The sequence below is a fragment of the Macaca mulatta genome, chromosome 1, assembly GCF_049350105.2.
Source record: "Macaca mulatta isolate MMU2019108-1 chromosome 1, T2T-MMU8v2.0, whole genome shotgun sequence".
NCBI classification, from domain to species: Eukaryota; Metazoa; Chordata; class Mammalia; order Primates; family Cercopithecidae; genus Macaca; species Macaca mulatta.
Genome location: NC_133406.1, coordinates 19,705,438 through 19,727,880, shown reverse-complemented (window position 1 = coordinate 19,727,880; position 22,443 = coordinate 19,705,438). Strand labels below are relative to the sequence as shown.

At 44.0% G+C, this 22,443-nt stretch overlaps 1 protein-coding gene across 2 annotated transcripts; it reads right to left on the bottom strand.

The window, feature by feature from the left end:
• Positions 1-85: 85 nt before the first annotated feature.
• Positions 86-22,142, bottom strand: CCSAP (centriole, cilia and spindle associated protein). Of its 2 annotated transcripts, NM_001261517.1 has the most exon segments (4): positions 3,420-4,415; positions 5,746-6,014; positions 21,316-21,730; positions 22,118-22,142. In NM_001261517.1, coding segments are annotated over 3 exon segments (813 nt in total). In that variant the 5' UTR covers positions 21,683-21,730; positions 22,118-22,142; the 3' UTR covers positions 3,420-4,238.
• Positions 22,143-22,443: the final 301 nt, after the last annotated feature.

Genomic DNA, 22,443 nt, shown 5'->3' with positions numbered 1-22,443 from the left:
ATTCAGGAGTCAATATGATCATACATTTTCTTCAAGTCATATATGTACTAAGCAGAATTACTTCTCACAAAAGAGTCTCAGCCTGTAATGTTAATTAACTTTATTCACATTTTTCCAAGTAAATACAATATTAACTATAAGCTAAAAACAATACATAGTTCTTAGAAAATACAACCCCAAATTACCGTGTGGCCTGGGCTCTATGATTATATGTGCCCAGACTTTGTTCCTCCGAATTCTTAAAGTGAATGCAGTGCTCAAAACAAACTTACGATAGCACAGGGAAACCTTCCCTAAATAAAGTTTTGTTATAATTATAAGATACATCCAAAAAGAAGCCTCTACCGTCTTCATTCAAGTGTCCAGAATTTCAAAATGGAAATAAAATTAAAAGAGCAATCGATTTGTTTCCATCTCACACTAGTAGGCTTGAAGGAGGCAAATTTGGACCAAAAATCTAGACATAACTCCTTGCATAGGGTTTGGTATTAAGCGCACACTTGCACTGAATAACTCCATATCCACCCTGTAGTACAAAAATTCATTTCGAATGCAAACATTGTGAAATGACCAGGTCATATTTTGAAGATCACTCTTTAAAATATCATTTAACTGATCACAAAATTATATAGTAAGGACCTTATATGGATCAGGTATTAAGTTTGATACCAAAGCAACTACAGCATCAAGCTACATAAATATTAGCACCATTTTTTATCTAGTCCAGTGAAATGTAAAACTGTGCATCACACGGTTTTTTAACCAAAGCAGTCAACAAGAAAAATTGTTTTAATTCTGATATATGCTTTGCTCCCCCCTCCTCTTTGCTGGTCATACTTTTGAACACTTTAAACAAAGTGCAGTTGACCCTTTATCCGTGAGTTCTGCGTCCATGGATTCAACCACATACAAATTGAAAATATTTGAGGGAAAAAAGGATGGTTTCATTTGTGCTGAACATGTACAGGCTTTTTTTCCTTGTCATTATTCCCTAAACAATACAGTATAACAACTATTTACAGAGCATTTACATTGTATTAGGTATTTTAAGTAATCTAGAGATGATTTAAAGTATACAGGAGGATGTGTCTAGGTTATATGCAAATTCTACACCATTTTATAGAAGGGGCTTGAGTATCCGTGCAGTATGGCATCCTAAGGGAGGCCTGGAACCAATGCCCCATGGATACTGAGAGGCGACCGTACCATAACATACAACAGACTTTGTAACATAAATTACAAAGTCTGTGCCCAGTACAGCATTATCAACCTAAAAAAGGATAGTGGAAGACCCTACAGATTTTTCTTAACTTACAAATTGTGCAGAATTCTCTTCTGGAAGTTACGGCTTCCAATAACAGCCATGTTGCTTGCTCTCTTTCTTACCATTTAGTCAGCTGAGTTCAAGTGACCTAAGTATAATACCCTTCAAGTTGCTAGCAATTGTGTTCTTTGATGGAACACAATGACAAAGATACTACATATGAAATGGTATAAATATGTGCCTCCTACATAATATGCAAGATCATCTATAGCCTATTATACATCTATTCATTTTTAAAATGAATCATGTGCTTAGAAATTTTAGGGGGGAGAACATATATATAACCAGAGGTGCCAAGTATTTTAACAGCTCCTAAATAAGGGCAGTTAAAAGACAAAAAATCGATTCCATTCACTTCTCACCCACAGACTTAATGTCCAGCAGAGTGCTAGACAATATTGCTTCAATATTCTATTACTTTTATCTTATATTAAAATTGGTAACATAAAAAAAAGCATATTTATGACAAATTGTTTTAATTAAGAACTTAAAATCAAAATTTTGAAAAGTTTTATGTAGCATTTATTTTTAAATATCATTGGATTCTCGGTTTCAGGCTTTTTCAACATGAAAGGTAGTTTTTAAACTATCTCACTGTCTTGCAGGTTGTCCCAAGAATTAGGAACATGATTACAACCACATTCATTTCTAGAATAAAAAGAAAGAAGTAGGATCATCAAATTGTAACAACTATAAAATCTGCACAGGTTCAAAAGGTAATTGTCACTCTTTAAAAAAGAAAGAAAAGAAACCCTAACCAACTAAGGACTTGGACGTAAGATGAAGGCTTACAATTCATACTGATTTATTCACTATTCTTGCACTTTAAAAGTACTTTAAAAATCCCGTTCATTTGTCTTCCACTTTAAAAGAGGAAAAAATTTGCCCATAATTGCTTTCTATGTTTTATCTCTGTCTGGAGTTTTAAGTAGCAAGTACATTAAGTACAACTTTGTTTTCTAAACGAGAGAAAAGTCTGGCTGTTCAAAGTCTAGAGGAAGTTGGGTTTCTAAGGCAGTCCGTCAGTGTGGGGTCTGAACCACTCTCTAAGGCCATCTTTCCTGGATTGTCAGCTGCAACACAAGCCTGAGCTGGATGGCTAACACCGAACATGCAAGAAGCGACTTTAAAGGAACAGTTTTCACAATCAGCTAGCTACACCATCACATATTGCCACATTAAGGTGATCTTTAGGTACCTGTGTCGTTTAAAGACTTTAATAATAGTTAATACCAAAATTCACCAGTTACTAGCAAGGCTGTTTTGGACAACATGTAAAATTTCCTCTTTTGAAATATGCATCTCAATGATTAGGAAAGATCTCTAAGGAAACAAATTCACCTCAAAACGATGCAAATATTTTAAAAGGTTTTTTAAGCTCACAATACTTCAGTATGTGTTTTCAAAGCTTAAACAGTTATGATCATGTGTGAAGATTTTATGGGGAATGAAAGCAATCTGTTCTAAAAATTGACTATGGTCTTCCAAAGACCCGGAGAAAAATACCAAGGTAATGCTCAGCCTCACGTCCACTCACACATCTTCGGTGCCAAGCTGGCACAGGCAAAACACCTTTCTTATCTCTCATAAGAAACTTAGCATATGTCCTTCTAGCAGATTCTTGTCTCCACAGGATGGAGAAGATGTCATTCATTTGATGGAAACCAGTGTTTGTTAAAACCATTTTCTACCCCCAAAGCAAACACACTAAAGAGAAGGAGCACTATTTACATAAATTTCTGCCTACCCACACACCACCATTCTCTCCCATTGAAGTGTAGATAAGATCTACTGGCTAGGAATCAAAGAGTAATGTATTTCAACCTAAAGTCTGAATACTGTATATCATACATCATCAAGACTTTGTTATTGTTAAGTGCTGTAAAGAAAAAGTAGAGAAAGTAGAGGTGGGCAGTCTGTCTAACAGGCATCTTAACACTGGTCCCCATCCCAGTGGAACAAGCAATGCCAGTGTACCAAATGCAATTCCAGATTGTAAGTTCGAAATGTCATTGCCAGCCATTACAGAAGAGGCAAAAGTCCACAGGGGGTGTATGCCAAAAGGTCAAGTGTGACAAAGGACTGAATCCACAGTATGTGTTCTAAAAAAAAAAAAAAAAAAAAAAAAACTTGCAATAAAAATGGGAGTCTTTGACTACTCAAAAGAAACTTACTACTACTCTACACACATATTGTGTTGTGTGCACTTTGTCTATTGGAATGTATTTGAGCTATTAAACTATTAAATAATAACTGCCTAGATGATCACTGAAAAAGAGACCCTCGCCCAGCCCAGATAATTCTTAAATATCACAGTCTACACAAAGATGCTGCTGAACTGAAATACAAATAAGTTAAAATTTTTCAGGAACTAGCAAAGTTCTAGTTTCATTATACATGGAATCAATAGTAGTGTTGACACTCATTTTTGACTTGATATTCTTTCACAAACAAAACAGCACATAAGGAAAACAAGTCTTATGCTGTAGGATGGAATGATCTTATAGCTATGGAATCTGGAAAGTTATTTAGAACAAGATGAAAATAGGCTCTACCTAAACTTATGAAAAGAATACTGAAGTGTAAGCATCTGTCGCCATTTAAAGGCATTTGGTGTCAGTATCTTAAAAGATTAAGATGCTTTAAAACAAAACCCTTATAAGAATATCAAAGATTTAGGGAATTATCTTCATAAATAACCAAATATCTATGGCTTCAACTGTCTGCCCTACTGCCGAGGTAGGTGACCAATATTCATCAAAATAAAACAATCTTTTACAAATTCCCTAAAAAAAACCTTGCATAATCAGTTGGTTTCTTAAACCTGTGTCCAGTTTCTTTTGATGGTTTTTGTTTTGTTTTTCCTTTCAGTCATTTACACTTTTTAAAAGAGGCTGTCCACGCAAGTGTTTCTTTAAGCTCTTGCCGAATAGCACCTCATGTATTCTGTCATCCACGGGTTCTCTGACGAGGAAGCCTTCACCTTTCTGTTCTTCTCCACATCCACAGAGTGAGCACGCTGTCTTTGAGCAACCAGTCTCCTTTTCTCCACCTGTCTTCTGTTCTTGGCTCGTAATGCTGATTCATGAATCTAAAGAGAGTTCAAAATAAAAGGATAGCAACTTAACGGGCTATTATACTAATGTTCAACAAAGGTTGCAATGAAGCTGGCTACTGCCAGGTCACCTGCAGCGGGGCAGAGTCAAGCCCTGCCTCTCTATATAGTTCTTCTTTACATAAAACCTTCCACAGAAGAGCCATTCTCACTTCATGCTATTCTCACTTGATTCATATCAGGGATAATGAAACTAAGCAACAGCAAACTAAATGTTAGAAATGGTAAGCAACCAATTTGCATGTACCTCTAGAGTTGGCTCTGGAAAGCTGTCCGAACTGCTTAGCATTAAGCATAAGTATTTCATCAAACACTTATAAACAGGTCATAAAAAGCAGGGAAAATAAAAGAACTTTTAAATGTTTAACATCAGTAGACCAAAGACATCTCAAGGGATTTTACCACCTAAGATGTCTTATACTACAGATAAATCCTGTTAAAATTAATCCCATGGACTTGTCAGAGATCTTTTGTTAAACAGCAGCTTTGTTGTCTCAAATATCACTCCAAATAACACCATCTGCTGGGGTTCAGATGTCTGTTCAGTGCAATTTTCATTATGCTATTTATCCAGAACTCAAGCAGTTTGCAGTTTCCCTTTCTGCTTCCTTAAACGCATCCTTTGCTTTAGGCTATCCTAACAGTATTAATGCTAACATACATGTTTTGTGACTACACCCATGAAGGTCCTCTCATTTGAAATGTTTCCGGGTCTTGACACAGGGAGACAAGCTAAGGCTAAGTCAGGGAAGGACTAAAGCTCCTGAGAGTAAAATGCATTTGTTACAGATGAACAGGGGAAATGCAGCCATTTGAATTTAATCAGAAGAGCAAAAGGGAGTCTATGGCAGATGCCAGGCAATCAATCAGACAAACCAAAGATAAAGGAGTCAAAGAAGTGCCAGGTTATCCAAGCTGAAGGAAACTAAAATGGCTCAAGAGACCAGTGGCAAATCCAGATGGGCCATTACCAGCCTTGGCTGTGCTGCTCCTCCTGACCTCCCCGCCCCGCAGGAACTTGTGAACCCCAACTCCATCTACGTCTTTGCCTGGCTTGGTGTCACTAAACCCTTCTAGCTAACTCCCAGCCAAAACCCCTCGCTCTCCAGGCCACCAACATACAGAATCCTCCTTTGGTTAATCAGAGGTTCCATTCTGGAGTTCCCCAACCCACCACGCTATCCCCTAAGATTTCCCATGGGCCCAAAGCACTCAGTGACCAAAGGACGTGATGCCAGATGACAGGCGCATGGCCCAGCTCGCCACTCTCAAAGGGAACACAGAACCACAAGGGCCCAGAGCGCACCTCGTGCACAGGAGCGGACGCGCAGACGTTGTGAGTCTTCTGGCTTCCTGTATCCGTCTGTTTTTCTCCCCAGCCATAAAGAGCAAATGGATGCTTGTTTTCTTTTATTTTACTCGATGATCTTTGGGGACTTTTGACCGCTTTCCTGTTTCCTCTAGCAAATAAGGCACTTGGTTGCTGTCGAGGCTCAGTACTGGTGGGTGATTTGTCAGTTTCTCTTGTTCTGGTTTGTTGTTCAGGTTTGTCTTCTACATCTTTCACTGGCAGTGCTTTTGAAGAGAGATAAATGAGATGAAAATACTTTGAAATCAGATTTATATGTAATTACTTAAAATATTTAGGTTGAAAAATCATAATGCTTAATTAAGTCAGTAACATTTTCACGTATGGCTCAACTCACACGATCCACTTAAAGCAGAAACACGGGAACAAATTAGCATAATTTTCAAACCATTTATCTCATTTTAAAATCAACAACAAATATACCAAGATTGAACCAAGCCTATTCAAAAGCAACCACTGCCACTCTGATTCTGAGATTTGGCACCTGGAATGTTAAAAGCTAGACAGCACCAGGCCCTAAGGGCTTTCTCCGCAATCCCCCAAAATAAATCCAATCATCTCAATTTTGCTTTCCTTCAGGGAAAGATCTGGATTTGTGGTCATTCTCCAGCAGCTGCAGAAAGTAGATGTTTGAGTTACTCCACCCGAAAATGCTCCTTAGTCCTTCCGGGCTCCTCCTGAGAGCCGCCTCCTTCACTGGAAAGCCCCTCCACCCAACAGGCAGTGGTTTCCATGTTACGGCCTAGGTGCACAGCCAGGCGTTCCCCGTGAGGAGAGTTAAAAATGAGGGCCCCAGCCGGGCGCGGTGGCTCACACTTGTAATCCCAGCACTTTGGGAGGCCGAGGTGAGCAGATCACAAGCTCGAGACCATCCTGGCCAACATGGTGAAACCCTGTCTCTACTAAAATACAAAAAAAAAATTAGCCTGGCATAGTGGCGCGTGCCTGTAGTCCCAGCTACTCGGGAGGCTGGCGCGGGGGAATCGCTTGAACCTGGGAGGTGGAGGCTGCAGTGAGCCGAGATTGCGCCACTGCACTCCAGCCTGGCGACAGAGCGAGACTCTGTCTCAGGAAAAAAAAAAAAAAAAAAAACGGCTCCAGTTTTAAGGGAGCTTCCCCAACGCTTGCAACGGAAATGACTCCATGAATCAGGCTCGGGTCTGTACCACAGCCCTAAATTCTGGGGAACCCCTGCTGGTAAATGTGGCTGCCCCACCTAAGGGGAACCTCAGATAGCAAGGATGTACTCCAAAAAATACCTCTTCCCCTGAATTACCTTTTATGATTTTCCCATTTATTATTTTGTAAGGTTTTGTTTTTTGTTTTTTGTTTTTTTTGAGACAGTCTCACTCTGTCGCCCAGGCTGGAGTGCAGTGGGCAATCTCGGCTCACTGCAAGCTCCGCCTCCAGGGTTCACGCCATTCTCCTGCCTCAACCTCGTGAGTAGCTGGGACGACAGGTGCCCATCACCATGCCCGGCTAATTTTTTTTGTATTTTTAGTAGAGCTGGGGTTTCACAGTGTAACTCGATCTCCTGACCTCATGATCCGCCCATCTCGGCCTCCCAAAGTGCTGGGATTACAGGCATGAGCAATCGTGCCCAGCCAAGCCTTTCTTTTTTTATGAAATCAATGCAATTCGGTATAAACCCTTTGTGAGCCTGTTTCCTTCCACCTATAGCTCTGCTGAAGTAAGAGTTCCTGATGGGTCTAGGGCTCCATCTGAGGTGCCCCAGTTGTTTAGGCCACAGGAGACCCTTTGTTTCAGGTGCTCCAGAGTTTTGCTGTTGGTCATGATGTTATTTTTTTGTTTCCTTTTTCAGAGACAGGGTCTTGCTCTGTCGCCCAGGCTGGAGTGCAGTGGGCACAATCATAGCTTACTGCAGCCTCAACGTTCTGGGGTCAAGTGATCCTCCCACCTCAGCCTCCTGGGTATGTGCCACCAGGCCCGGGTAATTAAAACAATTTTTTTTTTTTTTTTTTGTAGAGATGGGGTCTCACTATGTTGATCAGGCTGGTCTTAAACTCCTGACCTCAAACAATCCTCCTGCCTCCGCCTCCCAAAGCGCTGGGATTACAGGCCTGAGCCACCGCACCCAGCCATCAGTGATGATTTTACAGACTGCTATTACAATCTATATAAGGTCTCATCACCTCTGTAGGACAGAATTTTGCCATTACTTTTAGTTGTGACTCTTCTCTTGGCTATTTCTACTTCCCTTTAAAGTTGAAGGAACCCCTGCGTGGGCAGTGCATGCAAACTGGCACATACTTGTAAGAAACCTTTAGAGGTCATCTGCCATGTCTGCCTTCAGGGATGACCCTGACTCTAGCAAACCATTGCATTTATTACTAAACATCTGAAGGAACAGACACTTCATGTCTGAATCTGGGTGTAATGTTCTGCATTGGTGTGCATCGTCTCTTTAAACCCAGCACTGGAGTTGCTGGGGATGAGGCAGGACACCAGCCTTCCATTTCATCATGAGACGATATCCATTCACTGCTCAAACGTTTATCTGAGTGATGTGTCCATACACTCTCCTCTCCTCTTCCCTGGTGTTTAAGAAGAAAAGGAAAGAAGAGATCATCAGGACCAAGACGAAAGGGAAAGAGAAGTGGGGAAGTGCAAGCAAGAACTGTACAGTGGCACAGTGATACTGAGAGACTCAGAGAAGAGCAGCCACCCAGGTCATCTTCATTGATTCACTTCCCCTCTCTTCCTCCTGTTCCAGGTGTGTCTAGCCCAGATCTCCCACAGAAGCCTGCCCATAGAAGGCAATAAGGATTTTGCTGAAAGGGCAATCTGGGGCTAGCCGGGCAGAAAACAGGAAAGAGAATTCCAGAAAGAGGGCGTGGCTTCTTCAATGGCACGGAGAGAAGAGAAAAAAGGGAATTATAAGTAGTTCAAAATGGCAAGTACGTAGAGGCCATGGATGAAGGCCTGGAGCAGATAGCGTGGGGAAAATAAAGGCTTTCCATGCCAAACTCTGGCATTTTTATTTTATTCTGGAAATGAAGAATCATCATGGGAGGACTTTAAGCTGCAAAATGACATGGTCCTATTTGTATTTTAGGAATGAGGCCCCTGGCTCCACACGTGGAGGATGGGTGAGATCAGAAATAGGGGCAGAGAGGCCAGTTAGAAAAACACACTGATCAGATCAGCTGGGAGGTGGTGCCAGGATGCTTTTTTTAACAAGGCCCCTCCAGCCAAGCACGGTGGCTCAATCCTGTAACCCCAGCACTTTGGGAGGCCAACGCTGGTGGATCACCTGAGGTCTGGAGTTCGAGACCAGCCTGACCAACATGGTGAAGCCCCGTCTCTACTAAAAGTACAAAAATTAGCCAGGCGTGGTGGCACACACCTATGATCCCAGCTACTCAGGAGACTGAGGCAGGAGAATCGCTTGAACCCAGGAGGCAGAGGTTGCAGTGAGCCGAGATCGCACCATTGCACTTTAGCCTGGGCAACAAGAGCAAAACTCCATCTCAAAAAAAAAAATAAGGCCCCTCCAAAAGAGACAGCCCAGCAGCACTGCATCAGACTTACAGGTGGATAGACAGACACCATGAGGACACCAGGAAGGACCATGTGGGTGCTGGGTTCTGTGGCTCCTGGAGGTGTTCTGAGTGGATGGTCATGCTGCCCTCTGGCATAGACTCCCCAAAGGATCAGGAAAGGGTGCTTGTCACCTCGGATGCAAGACACTCCTGGTCCCAGCGGCCAGACCTTCAACTGGAGCTCAGGAAAGACAGCATGAGATGAAAGCCACGGCTCTGGGTGTGGACCAGGTCACCCAGAAGAAACGCAGAGCCAGAAGACAGGAGGCACAAACAGGCCTGGGGACACCGTTATTTAATGCGCAGGCAAAGAAAGGAGAACTCGAGACGGGGGCACGGGAAAGGTAGCAAGAGAGTAAAAAAGTAATAACCAGGAAAGAGGCTGAGCAAAGAGTTCCAGAAAAAGAAAGCACAATTAACAGTCCAAAAATTATAGAGAGATTGGTACGATGAAGATGAAGAGACTTTGCCATGGCAGCTCGGTGGTCATTGGTGCCAGAGGGGAAGTGTGGGAAAGTCCAGGCTTTGGAACCAGACCCCAGCTTTTAGAACCAGACCCCAGCTGGCTGAGGACTGAACAGAGTGGAGCCTCCCCATCCTGGTTCTGGGAGGCCACTGGACACACCCTCCCCACTAAGGATGACGTGGAAAAGCTAAATGAAATTCAAAAGTGGCCCCAGGTTAACAATGTCTATGGGTACCCAACACAAGAAACTAAAAAATCTTCTCAGGAAACCCTTAGGCCTCAAATTATTCCTAGAAATAGCTTTTCCAACACAAAGACCAATGTGTGGTAAAGATAACCAGACACACAGGAGGGCAGGCAACAAGGGGGACCTGGAGAAGCAAGAGGCCTGAAATCCAGGGAGTCTTATTCAGACTACAAAATAGCTGTGCTTATAGAAAAAGGCACAGGAATTATCTGCAACAGGAGGAGAGAAAAGATGGAAAATACAGAAGAGAAAAGGGAAAACTCATCACCGTAACATTAATATTTATAAAACTCTTTTGTAAAACTCTTGAAATAGTGGCTGGCACAAGAGAAGTGTATATAAGTGTGGTATTATTATATTCGTGTGTGTGTCTCTATGTGTATTCGTTTTTGTCCATAGTTCGTGGCTCCTAACTCCCATAGCCCTTGTTCCAGCCTTTTGTTATAATGTTGGCTGTGTTAAACCTCAGGGGCAGGCCCCCAGAAACCGAATCTCTCCTGCTCTCCTTTGCCCTGCCCCTAGGCAGGACACTAATCTTTCAACCTTCCGATTGTAGCTGAGCTCAGGAGGTTCCTGGAGGCTGGCGAGAGAGTATGGAAGCTTCTCACCCCTTTCCCCATATCTCACCCCGTTCATCTCTTCATCTGTGTCCTTTCTAATATCTTATTATTATTATTATTATTATTATTATTATTATAAGAGACAGAATCTTGCTCTGTTGCCCAGGCTGGAATGCAATGTTGCAATCTCAGTTCACAGTAACCTCTGCCTCCCAAATAGCTGGGATTACAGGTGTGTGCTGGGCTCAAGCAATTCTCTCCCCTCAGCCTCCCAAACAGCTGAGATTACAGGTGTGTGCCACAATGTCCAGCTAATTTTTGTATTTTTAGTAGAGACGGGGTTTCATCATGTTAACCAAACTGGTCTCGAACTCCTGACTTCAAGTGATCCACCTGCCTCGGCATCCCAAAGTGCTGGGATTACAGGCGTGAGCCACCGTGCCCGGCCTCTAATATCCCTTATAATAAACTCGCAAACATTGTTTCCCTGAGTTCTGTGAGCCACTCCAGCAAATTAAACCTAAACAGGGATCATGGGAACCCCAGTTTGAAGATGGTCGGTCAGAAGTTCCCAAAGCCTGGACTTTCGACTAGTGGGAAGAGGGGCCAGTCTGTGAGACTGAGCCTTCAACCTGTGGGACCTGACGCTATCTCCAGGCAGACAGTGTTGGAACTGATTGCTTGCTTGCTGGTGGGGGAATAGCCCCACATATTTTGGGGTCACAGAAGTCTGTGTTGATGGTTGTTGTGTGACAACAGAGAAAAGAGTTTGAGAGTTTTTTCCAAACAGTAAGTATATGTTTCTAAAATCCTGTTTGAAAATATAGTTTAAAATACAGACTTCTTCAAACAAAAACAGCATTATCCACCAGTTACGGTGGAAGATTACAATGCCCCTCTCAGTAACTGGCAGATCATTCAAATAAAAATAAATTCAGTCTCAATTTAGAACTGGGCGCTCCAATACAATAGCCATGAACCAGATGTGGTTAGTAAATATAAATTGTAATTAATTAATTAAAAGTAAATAAAATTAAAGATTCAGTTCCTCAGTTACACTAGTTATCGTTCAAGTGCTCAATACCCACATGTGGCTAGTGGCTACCCTGGTAGACAGCGCAAATGGAGAACACGCCCATCATCACAGAGAGAGCTATACCGAACATCTGATTTTCCAAATGTACTTAAACAGAATTAATAAACTTGACCTAATGGGTATATATAGAACATTGAACCCAACAACTGCAGAATATAAATGTTTATCGATCATACATGGAACATTTATATGAATCTGCATATCCAAGGCCATAAAGAAATCTTAAGATATTTACAAAACTGAAATTTTGTAGAATGTATTCTCTAACCACAATGTAATTAAACTAGATACAACAAAAAAAAACTTCAAAAAATCCCTCCCAGTTTTGAAATTTAAAAACATTTCTAAATAACCTATAGGTCAAAGTGAAAACAGGGTTGCACAAAAATGTGAAGGTACTTAATGCCACTGAGCTGTACACTTTATTTATTTATTTATTTATTTATTTATTTATTTATTTAGAAATGGAATCTCACTCTGTCGCCCAGGCTGGAGTGCAGAGGCGTGATCTCAGCTCACTGCAACCTCCACTTCCCGGGTTCCAGCGAGTCTCCTGCCTCAGCCTCCCCAGTAGCTGGGACTACAGGTGCCCGACACCACGCCTGGCTAATTTTTTGTATTTTTTAGTAGAGATGGGGGTTTCACCATGTTGGCCACGCTGGTCTCGAACTCCTGACCTCAAGTGATCCACCCACCTTGGCCTCCCAAAGCCTCCCAAAGTGCTGGTATTACACACGTGAGCCACTGCGCCCGGCCAAACTGTACACTTTAAATCAGTTAAAGAAGGCCAGGCACGGTGGCTCACGCCTGTAATCCCAGCATTTGGAAGGCTGAGGCAGGAGGATCACTTGAGCCCAGGAGTTTAACACCAGCCTGGCCAGCATAGAAAAATCCTGTCTCTACCAAAAAAAAAAAAAAATTTTTTTTTCATACAGGGTCTCACTCTGTTGCCCAGGCTGGAGTGCAATAGCATGATCTTGGCTCACTGCAACCTCTTCCTCCCAGAGTTAAGCAATCCTCCTACTTCAGCCTCCTAAGTAGCTGGGACTACAGGTGCACACCATCACACCTGACTAAGTTTGTATTTTTTGGAAGAGACAAGGTTCCATCACATATCCCAGGGTTCAAGCCCAGGTCTTGAACTCTTGGGCTCAAGTGATCTGCCCACCTCAGCCTCCCAAAGCGTTGGGAGTATAGGCATAAACCACTATGCCCAGTGCCAGCTCCTCCCCACCGTTTTATTTTTTTTCTTAATTAGCCAAGTACGGTGGCATGCAGCTGCGGTAGAAGCTACTTGGGAGGCTGAGGTGGGAGGGTTCTTGAGCCCAGGAGGTTGAGGCTGCATGCAGTGAGTGATGACTGTGTCACTGCACTTGAGCCTGGATGACAGAGCAAGACCCTGTCTCAAAAATAAATAAGGCCAGGCACATGGCTCACGCCTGTAATCCCAGCACTTTGGGAGGCTGAGGTGGGTACATCGCCTGAACCAGCCTGGACAACATGGGGAAACCCTGTCTCTACTAAAAATACAAAAAATTAGCCAGGTGTGGTGGCACATGCCGGTGGGCCCAGCTACTCAGGAGGCTGAGGTGGGAGGATCACTTGAACCTGGGAGGCAGAGGTTGCAGTGAGCCAAGATCATGCCACTGCACCCCCGCCTAAGTGACAGAGTAAGATTCCATCTCAAATAATAATAATTAACAAATAAATAATAAAATGGTTAAAATCATAACATGTATTATGTGTATTTCAGCACCATTTTTCAAAATTTCAAGTAGTGGTAATACAGGGCATTCCTTTCTTTGATATTATTGGGAATGTTTCTAGTTTTCTCATTGAGCATAACGTTTGCATTAGGTTTTTTTGTTTGTCTGTTTGTTTGTTTTGAGACAGTCTCGCTGTCACCCAGATTGCAGTGCAATGGCGTGATCTCAGCTCACTGCGACCTCCACCTCCTAGCTTCAGGTGATTCTTACGCCTCAGTCACCCAAATAGCTGGGATTACAGGCACGCGCCACCACACCCACCTAATTTTTGTGTTCTTAGTAGAGATGGGCTTTTGCCATGTTGACCAGGCTGGAATATATGTTTTCTTTAAAAAATAAATGTTTCTTTATGTGAATACTATATATAAATGTTAAATTTTATGAATTTTTGTGACTATCTTTAAAAATCATAATGAAAATTTGAAAATGAGTTAGAATAAAAATGTTATATGGCAAAACATATGTGATGTAGCTAAAACAGTTATCAGAGGGAAATTTATAACCTGACATGAACATATCAAAAAAGAAAGGCAGGGGGCAAAAAAATCAATGATAAGCATCCATCTCAAAAAGTTAGAAAAATTAAACTAAGGAAAAAATAATAATAAATGAATGAAAATATACAATAAAGAGAATCCACAAATCCTTAGTATAGGGAAAAACTAAACAAATTCACAAACCTCTGGCAAGTCTGATCAAGAAACAGAGAAAAAAGTAAAAATAAAAATCAGTTAAACAAATATAGCAAATTGGAGGGTTCAGGTTAAATTTGCACTGAAAACCTGTGCCTTATAGTTCCTTAAAGCTTAGAGTCTCTTCCTCTCCAAATCCTACTAAAGCGAAGGAAAAAAGGTATAAAGCCACAAGGACAGAGAGCAAGGGAGGTGATGACATCAGGCAAAAGGCATCAGTAAAATTTGGAGGAAAAGAAAAGAAAAGCAGGTGAAGAGGTAAAAATGGCCTCACAGAACTGAGTAGGATGAATCCTAACTGCCAGAGGGGAAAGGCCTCCAGGACAGAAGCTGAGCCCTAGAAAGAATGACATGAGCCAGGTGTGGTGGCTCACATCTATCATCCCAGCACTTTGGGAGGCCAAGGCCAGAGGATTGCTTGAGCTCAGGAGTTTAAGATCAGCTAGGCAACACAGCAAGACCTCACCGCTACTAAAAATTAAAATTAAAAATTAGCCAGGTATAGTGACGCACACTTGTGGTCCCAGCTACTCAGGAGGCTGAGGCTGGAGGATTACTTGAACCTAGGAGGTCAATGCTGCAGTGAGCTTAGATCATGCCATTGCACTCCAGCTTAGGCAACAGACTGAGACCCTGTCTCAAAAGAAAAAAAAAAAAATGAAATAGTTGTACAAGGCACCAGCTTCCTCAGGAAGCTAGTGAAGTGGATTCTCTTTTCCAAAAGTTCAGTATCAATCAGCACCCCAGCCCTCGTGCTCTTCTGACTATAATATGGATGTGCTCTGCTGAGAGTTGGGATCCATGGGTCCTCCCCTTGAACCTGGGCAGACTTTTATAATAGGGTGTTGTGAAAATAATTGCACCAAGTAATAACTTCCCCAGCGAGGGTAGAATGGGGTGAGAAAAGGCCTGCAAAGCTCCTGAGGATAAAAGAGAACAAGCAACGCAGCATCCACCTGGGTGTGTCTCCGGACGCTGTCCTTATAGGCCAGCCAGTGTGTTCTGAGGAAGGCCAGGCACAGGAAGAGGTCATGCATGTGAGGGTCCCAGCAACAGCCCAGCCGGGTCCCTCCAGCCTGGAGCCTTCCAGTACAGGCTGCAGACAAGGTATCTCACTGCCCAGGGCCAACTTCCAGCCCAGGAAACCACAGCAGCAGCAAAGGAGGACAGCAGGCCGGGGGCCTCGGTATCCGGGGGTTCTGCATCTGCAGACTTACTCAACCATGAATTGAAAATATTTGAGAAAAATAAACAAAAAATAATACAACAATAAAAAGTAATACAAATTAAAAATACGGTAGAAAAACTACATAGTATTTAATTGTATTAGGTATTATAAGTTATCTAGAGATGATTTAAAGTATTCGGGGGATGTGCACAGGTTATATGCAAATACTACACCATTTTATATAGGGACTTGAAGATCCACGGATTTTGGTATCTGTGGGGGTATTTTGGATGCAATCTCTCACAGATACCAAGGAACAACTGTTTTTACTAATTTTAAGCTACTCATTTTCAAGGTAATTTTGTTACACAGCAATTGACACTTCTATATTCTTTCCCCTAGCTCATGTGCCAGGTAGTCGCTCCTCTCCTACCCAGAAGGCCTGTGGATTTCAGTCTCAAGTGGCAGAAGCAGGGGAGGCTTGGACTTCAGATGACCCTAGGGACAGCAGAAGCCAAAGGAAACAGCTTCCTGAAAACAGAATTAGGTGAAAGGCCTCACGGTAAAGGAGACCCCTCCTCAGCACCTTCCTCTGCCTCTGTTCCCAGGATGCTGGTGCCAGGCTTATTCCCCATGAGACAGGAGACTGCAGATGCACTGTCTGGGCAGCTCACTCAAGAGACGCTGGCAAGTATACATGTTTGGAGTCCCCAGAGGAACAGCTGGGTCCTCATCCAATTACAGAAAACAGGCATCCCCCATGCACAGCTCTCCTTAAAAGCTCTTTCAGGCCTTACTCTTAAATATGAGCAGACAGGCTAAGAGCAAACATCTGAGCACATCCTCTATTAGTAAGGAAGAGACCAAAATCATGCAGAAAAAGGCAAGGCAGGGAATGGAAGACAGCTTTGAAAAGATATTTCTGTCCTTTTCTTTTATTTTCTTTTTATTTTTTTTTTCTTTGTAGGTTAAAAGAAATCTGAAAACAGAATGCTATTTTTTTTTAATGTAAAGAACATTAGGGACCAAAAATAGATGATCTCTTGGGAATTTAAAGCTAAGGTGAGAATTAAAAATTTCAATAGAAATGTTGGGAGATAAAATTGAAGGGTTCTCCTAGAAAATAGAACCCAAAATTCCAAATTCCAATGTAGAAACATTTTTAAGTAAAAATGTTAGAAGACTGATCCAGGAGGTACACCATCCAACTAAGGATAATTATAGAAAGAGAAAATAAAGCATATGGAGCACAGAAAATTATTTTTAAACAGGAAAATAGGAAATATCACTGAACTGAAAGAAGCTTCCAGAATGAAAAGGGCCAGCCAAATGAAAGAAAAAAAGACACACACAGGCACATCACAAAATTTCAGGACATCTCCTAAAAAGATAAAAAGATAAAATAAAAAAGATAAAAAGAATCTCCTAAAAGTTTCCAACAAAACAACAAAAACAAACATAGTGGGGTCACACACACAAAGCGGGTGTCAGAATGGCATGGTACTTCTCAACACTATGACCAGAAGCTAGGATTCAGTGTTATTATAACGCCTCAAATGCTGAGGTTTCCAATCTAGATGTATCTACCTTGCCAAAATATCAAACCTGGATATAATAAAGGCATTTTCAGATATGCAAGGTTACAAAATTTCTAATTCCCACTCTGTAGATCCTCAGGATCTACAGAGGATGTGTTCCATCAGAAGGAAGGAATAGACCAAGCAAAAGGAAGACTTGAGATGTGCAAGACAGGGGATCACACAAAGGAGGGAAATGGTAAAGAAAGCCCAGTTCAGCAGCTGTGCCAGGGCTGGACAGTATAAAATCTAGACTGGAACAAAAAGATCAAGGGCTCAAAAAAAAAAAAAGTCTCCAAGGGAAAAAAATAAAATCAGATGAATAGAACACCCAATATATCTGACATATGGCAAGTTTCACAGTACTATCAGACCATTTCAGGCATTAGTGATAGCTAAAACAAGAAATAAGAAACAGTGATAGGCAGTGATAGGTAGCTTATTTTTAAATAATCCTATTACTGGAGTAGGCGCAAAAAACAAAAACGAAATGAGCAATAAAAAAGTGAAACAATTATTAATTTCAGGAAAACCATAAATTTTAACAAAAAAAAATGTAATCAGATATATATTACATGGCTCACCTGCAAATATTTACACAGTCATAATTCAAACACAGAACAGAGATTAAACAAAGCAATCATATAGTTAATATTGTGGGGATCTGGTGGAGATGGGTGTTGGTATGTGTCTGGGGGTAGAGTAGGGAAGGCAGAGCTAAGATCCTGAGCTAAATCTTCATCTCCCATAATGGGAAGTCAGTAAATAATGTTCACAATCAAAAAAGCCAACAGATAAGTTTAAAGGAAAAGAGGGTGGCCAATGCTGAAAGGAAAGTGAAATTGAGTTGAAAGCAGCAAGGGACATTCGTGGGAAATGGGGCAAGATCATATTTTTTTCATTTTAAGTGAAATTTTTAAAATTACTGCATATGTAAACTTTGCTAAAAATAAAATCTAACCTAAAAAGAAAACGTGACTATGAAGTAAGGAATGGGAGACAGTCTAGACCACTCTTCACAGCATATTGGCTATGGGAGGAAAATAATCTCACACACACACACACACACACACACACACACACACACACACACATACACACACATAATTTCCTAACAGCTTTTTAGTATCCATTCCTTAAATAGGAATAAAAAACCAAGGATCATTAGACATTTCAGAAAAGTGCCTAACATGAAATAGAGAATTGCCAGCAAAAAGAAACAAAGAGGCAGGGGTGAAAGACTGCTGAAGAAACACAGGAAGAGAAGAAAACAAACAAAAACTTCTAATATATATCCTCAGTAAGATAAAACCCTATATGCATGAATCAGGAACCAGATACTGTGTTTTAAAAAGAAATAAAAAGGGAAGGAAAGGAGTGAGGGAAGGAAGGGAATAAATGGCAGCCCAGAAAACAATTCAAGAGCTCTTAAATTTAAAAGAAAAATAGGATCTGAAAGACCCTGAAAGCTTCCTGAGAGGGACACGTTACCTATGAAACATCAAGATGAAGAATCATAATGATGCAGGCTGTAACATCAGCAGTCATAACACATAAGGAGGAATGCCTCCAGACAACTTTTCCAACCTAGAATTCCATGCCCAGCCACACTCACCAAATTGTAAGGGTAGAATAAAGCTACCTCTTGGCATTCAAAGAAAACTAACCTCTGAACCATCCTTTCTTGGGAATCTACTAGAAGATGTGCTCCACCAAGAAGGGGTAAACCAAGAAAGAAAATGACATGAGAGCCACACGACAGAGACTCAAACCCAAGAGAGAAGCCAAGAAAGGTCCTAGGAGGATGGCCAGGGGCCCTCCCAAGATGCCAACCAGGCAGCAGGCCACAAGAGCAGCAGCAGGCCACAGGAGCAGCAGCCAGCCCGGACAGAAGTAGGTCAGGGGCCCTGGGAGGGGTGACTTTAGATGACAAGAGTGATAGAGAACCTGATGTGTTGGTTATATTGTGAAAGAAAAAAGGGAATCATGGGAAACAGTATGGGTCGGCTTTGAGTAACTTTTTCCATGGGCACAATATGGTAGATACTAATTATGAATCCAACAAACTCTATGACGACTGTACTGAGCAGGTGTGGAGATGGGTCGTGTCTGTGTGGGTGAGGAGAGCAGTAAAAAAGAATTAAAGTCAACAGATAATGTTAAAAACTGAAAAAAAAAAAGCAATCAAATATCAATAAAAGTCATGTTACTTAGAGGTACAGAAATAAATACCAAAGGAAAAACCAGGGTGTTATGTGTGGCAGGAGGCTGATGTGCTTTTGTAGTAAGTCAGATGGAACTACGTGATTCTATATGCATCTGTGGCTTCAGGGAAAGTGAGAACTTTTATATTTCATAGAAACTCAAAAGAGTGCTCATTGCACTAGTATTTAAAACCATCCACTTAAAAACAAGGATATTTAATCTTGTGCAAGCAACACAGGAGTCAAGAGGGCCTCTTACAGGTGGGAGCAAAACAAAAGATGCTGTGATTGTGAGTCCTGAAAGCAGAAAATATCCTTTCTTCTTCCTGATGCCTAAACCAGAAATGTGAGCAGGGAAGAAATAACTGAGAGGACGCTCTCTCTAAGGAAACCAAAAGGATCATGAACTCAGAGCTTACCCGAGCTGGTAAACACAGGCACCATCCATAGCACAATGCTGCCTAAAAATTGTATTTACATTGCATATAAACATTTGACAGCTCCATCACAAACCATAAAAGATGGGGTAGAGAAAAGCCATTTAGCCTGATAAAGTACATCTCAATTTAGCTAGCAGATCAGCACCCACAGGAATAATCTGGAAGGCATGTTCCCTACCCCCTCCACCTTCTGTTATTTGCATTTCTAGCAGTGATCACTGAAGCATCAGGATTTGTGGGAATTCACAAGTAACATGATGATGGCAGGAGGCAGCCCTGCCTCCCATGATGTGCTGAAAATAGCTGAAGATGGTAAAACCAAGAGCAAAGCAACCCGGCTCACAGCCGAAATTTCATCTCCTCCTCAGCCTCTCACAGAGAAGCCAGGAACAGTCTGATTGGCTTGCAATCGGGTAAACAAAAATAAACACATAAGTGAATAAAGTCACTGATTCTGAGCTTCCGTTTCTTCATCTATAAAACTGAGACTAGGGCCGAGCATGGTGACTCACTCCTGTAATCCCAACACTTCGGGAGGCCGAGGCGGGCGCATCACGAGGTCCAGAGTTTGAGATCAGCCTGACCAACATGGTGAAACCCCGTCTCCACCAAAAACACAAAAATTAGCCGAGCGTGGTGGCGCGTGCGCGTAATCCCAGCTACTCCGGAGGCTGAGGTAGGAGAATCGCTTGAACCCGGGAGGCAGAGGTTGCAGTGAGCTGAAACCGCGCCACTGCACTCCAGCCTGGGCTACAGAGCGAGACTCCATCTCAAATGAAAACACACACACACACACACACACACACACACACACACACACACACACAGATTAAAACAGGGTCTGTTTGGGGATTGTTTTGAACATTAAATGACAACATACATATTCCTAGATCAGTGATTGATCTAGGAATACATTTTCCAAATACATCTTCCATGTTTTCCTCACTCAAGCCTTTTTAAAATCCAGTGATCTGGTGGTGCCTGGCCAACGTAAGAGGAGCAGGAAGGAACCATTGGTTACTCCAGGCTGTACTGAGGCGTTGAACTGGGTCCTCGGCACCAGCCTCACATGCTGACAGTCCCCAGTCTACAACCCTCTGGGCAGGAAAGAAGGTGAAGGGCCATGGCTGAAAACACGCGCAGCGCCACCGGTGCTTTCGGATCTGGAGGGGCGAGGGAGGATGCGGTGGGACGGAAGGGGAGAGGACCCAGCACTTACAAAGATGCTCTCACAGCCAAGTTATACAACACTCCATGTAAACAAATGCAAAATATTCTTTAGGGACAGCGCAGCGAGGTCGGGGAGTTAATAGGAAAAACAACGGCCCCATTCATCAGACAGAAAGCTTAGTCCTGTGGTTCTTAACCTTTTGGGTCACCTTTGAGAATGTGATGAAAGCTGGGGCTCCTCTGATCAAAAATGGGCGCTTAGAAATAAGCAGATGGGACTCAGTGGTTCGCCAAGCCGCAGAGGCCCACAAGGAAAGACCCCGGACTCAGCCAGCGGCGTTTGAATTGAGTTCACCGCTGGCTCCATCGAAAGCCACCTAATTAAGCAAATAAAGGGTGGCAAAGGCTGCCACCTGATTCTGTCAACCGGAAAAAAAAAAAAAAAAAAAAAGGAAGAGCTCACTCCAAGCGGCGCAAGAAATAGAGATCAGCTGCTGCGAGCTTCGAGCAAACTGTCCCTGCGCGCAGGCCCCTCGCGTTCCCCTCCAGGCCCAGTACCTGGCAGAGCCGCGTCCTCCGCGTCCTCGGCCTCCGCGTCCCCGGCCTCCGCGCCCTGCTCCTCCGGGGCCCCGCGCGCCCGCCGTTCCGCTTCCTCCTGGGCAGCCTGCTCTACCGGCGGCGGGGGCGAGGGCGGGGCGCACCGGGGTGCTGGGCCCCCGGCGCCCGACGACTCTGACGACGCCGAGTCCTCCGAGGAGCCGGCCGGGCCCCAGTCGTCCCAGAGCCAGGGCGCGTGCGCCTGCTCCAGCAGCCGGCGGCCCAGGCGGTAGTGCAGCAGCTCGCGGTAGCACGGCCCGTACTCGTCCCAGCGCGGCTCCTGGTAGCGCTTCATGTACTCGCTCTTCACCCCGCTCCCCGGGGACATGGTGCCGTCCGCCGTCTCAAGCGCCAGCCGCTCCGAGCTGCCCGCAGCCTACGGGACCCGGTACACGACACAGAGGCCGCCCCGCCCCTCCGCCGGCCCTGCCCGCCGCGACGTTTAAACCCGGAGCCCCGCCCGGACGGGAGCAGGGGGCGGGTCCCGGCGGGGGCGGGGCGGGGGCGGCCTCACTCGGCGGCCCAGACCAAGAGCAGAGGCGGGGACCCGGGCTGCTGGGGTTGAGGGGCGCGACGCCGAGGAGGGCTGCTCAGAGGGTGGAAGGCAGGGAGGCTGCGGGCTGGGGCGAGGGGACCGCGGGAAACGGGGGCTGAGCGGGAGGAAGAGCGAGGCAGGGGAGCGGCGGGGCCCGTGATCGGGTGATCCTGGGGTCTCCCGAGACGCCCCCTGAGCTAGGCGTGCGGTCCCGCGGGGCTGCCTTACCTCCTTCCCGCCACGCCCGGCCGATCCTCTGCGCCCAGGCCCGAGATGCGCGTGGCGCAGCAGCTAAAGCGCGCCTCGCTCTCCCGCGCGCTTTCCTCCTGAACAAGATGTCGCCGCGGCTGCCCGCGCTCCAGCAGCAGGCGGGAGGCGGTGGCGCCGCCTCAGTCCCGGAGCCTCCCCGCGCGCTCCTGGCCCCTGGGCCTCCGCCCGCTCCGTGGGGGCGGCTGCTTCCGTGCAGAGCGCGAGGCGTGGGGGTGCGGGCGGGCCTGACAGTCCAAGGGGCCCAGGCCCAGGTCCCTGGCCCACTTATTCGAGGTGCCCGCTCA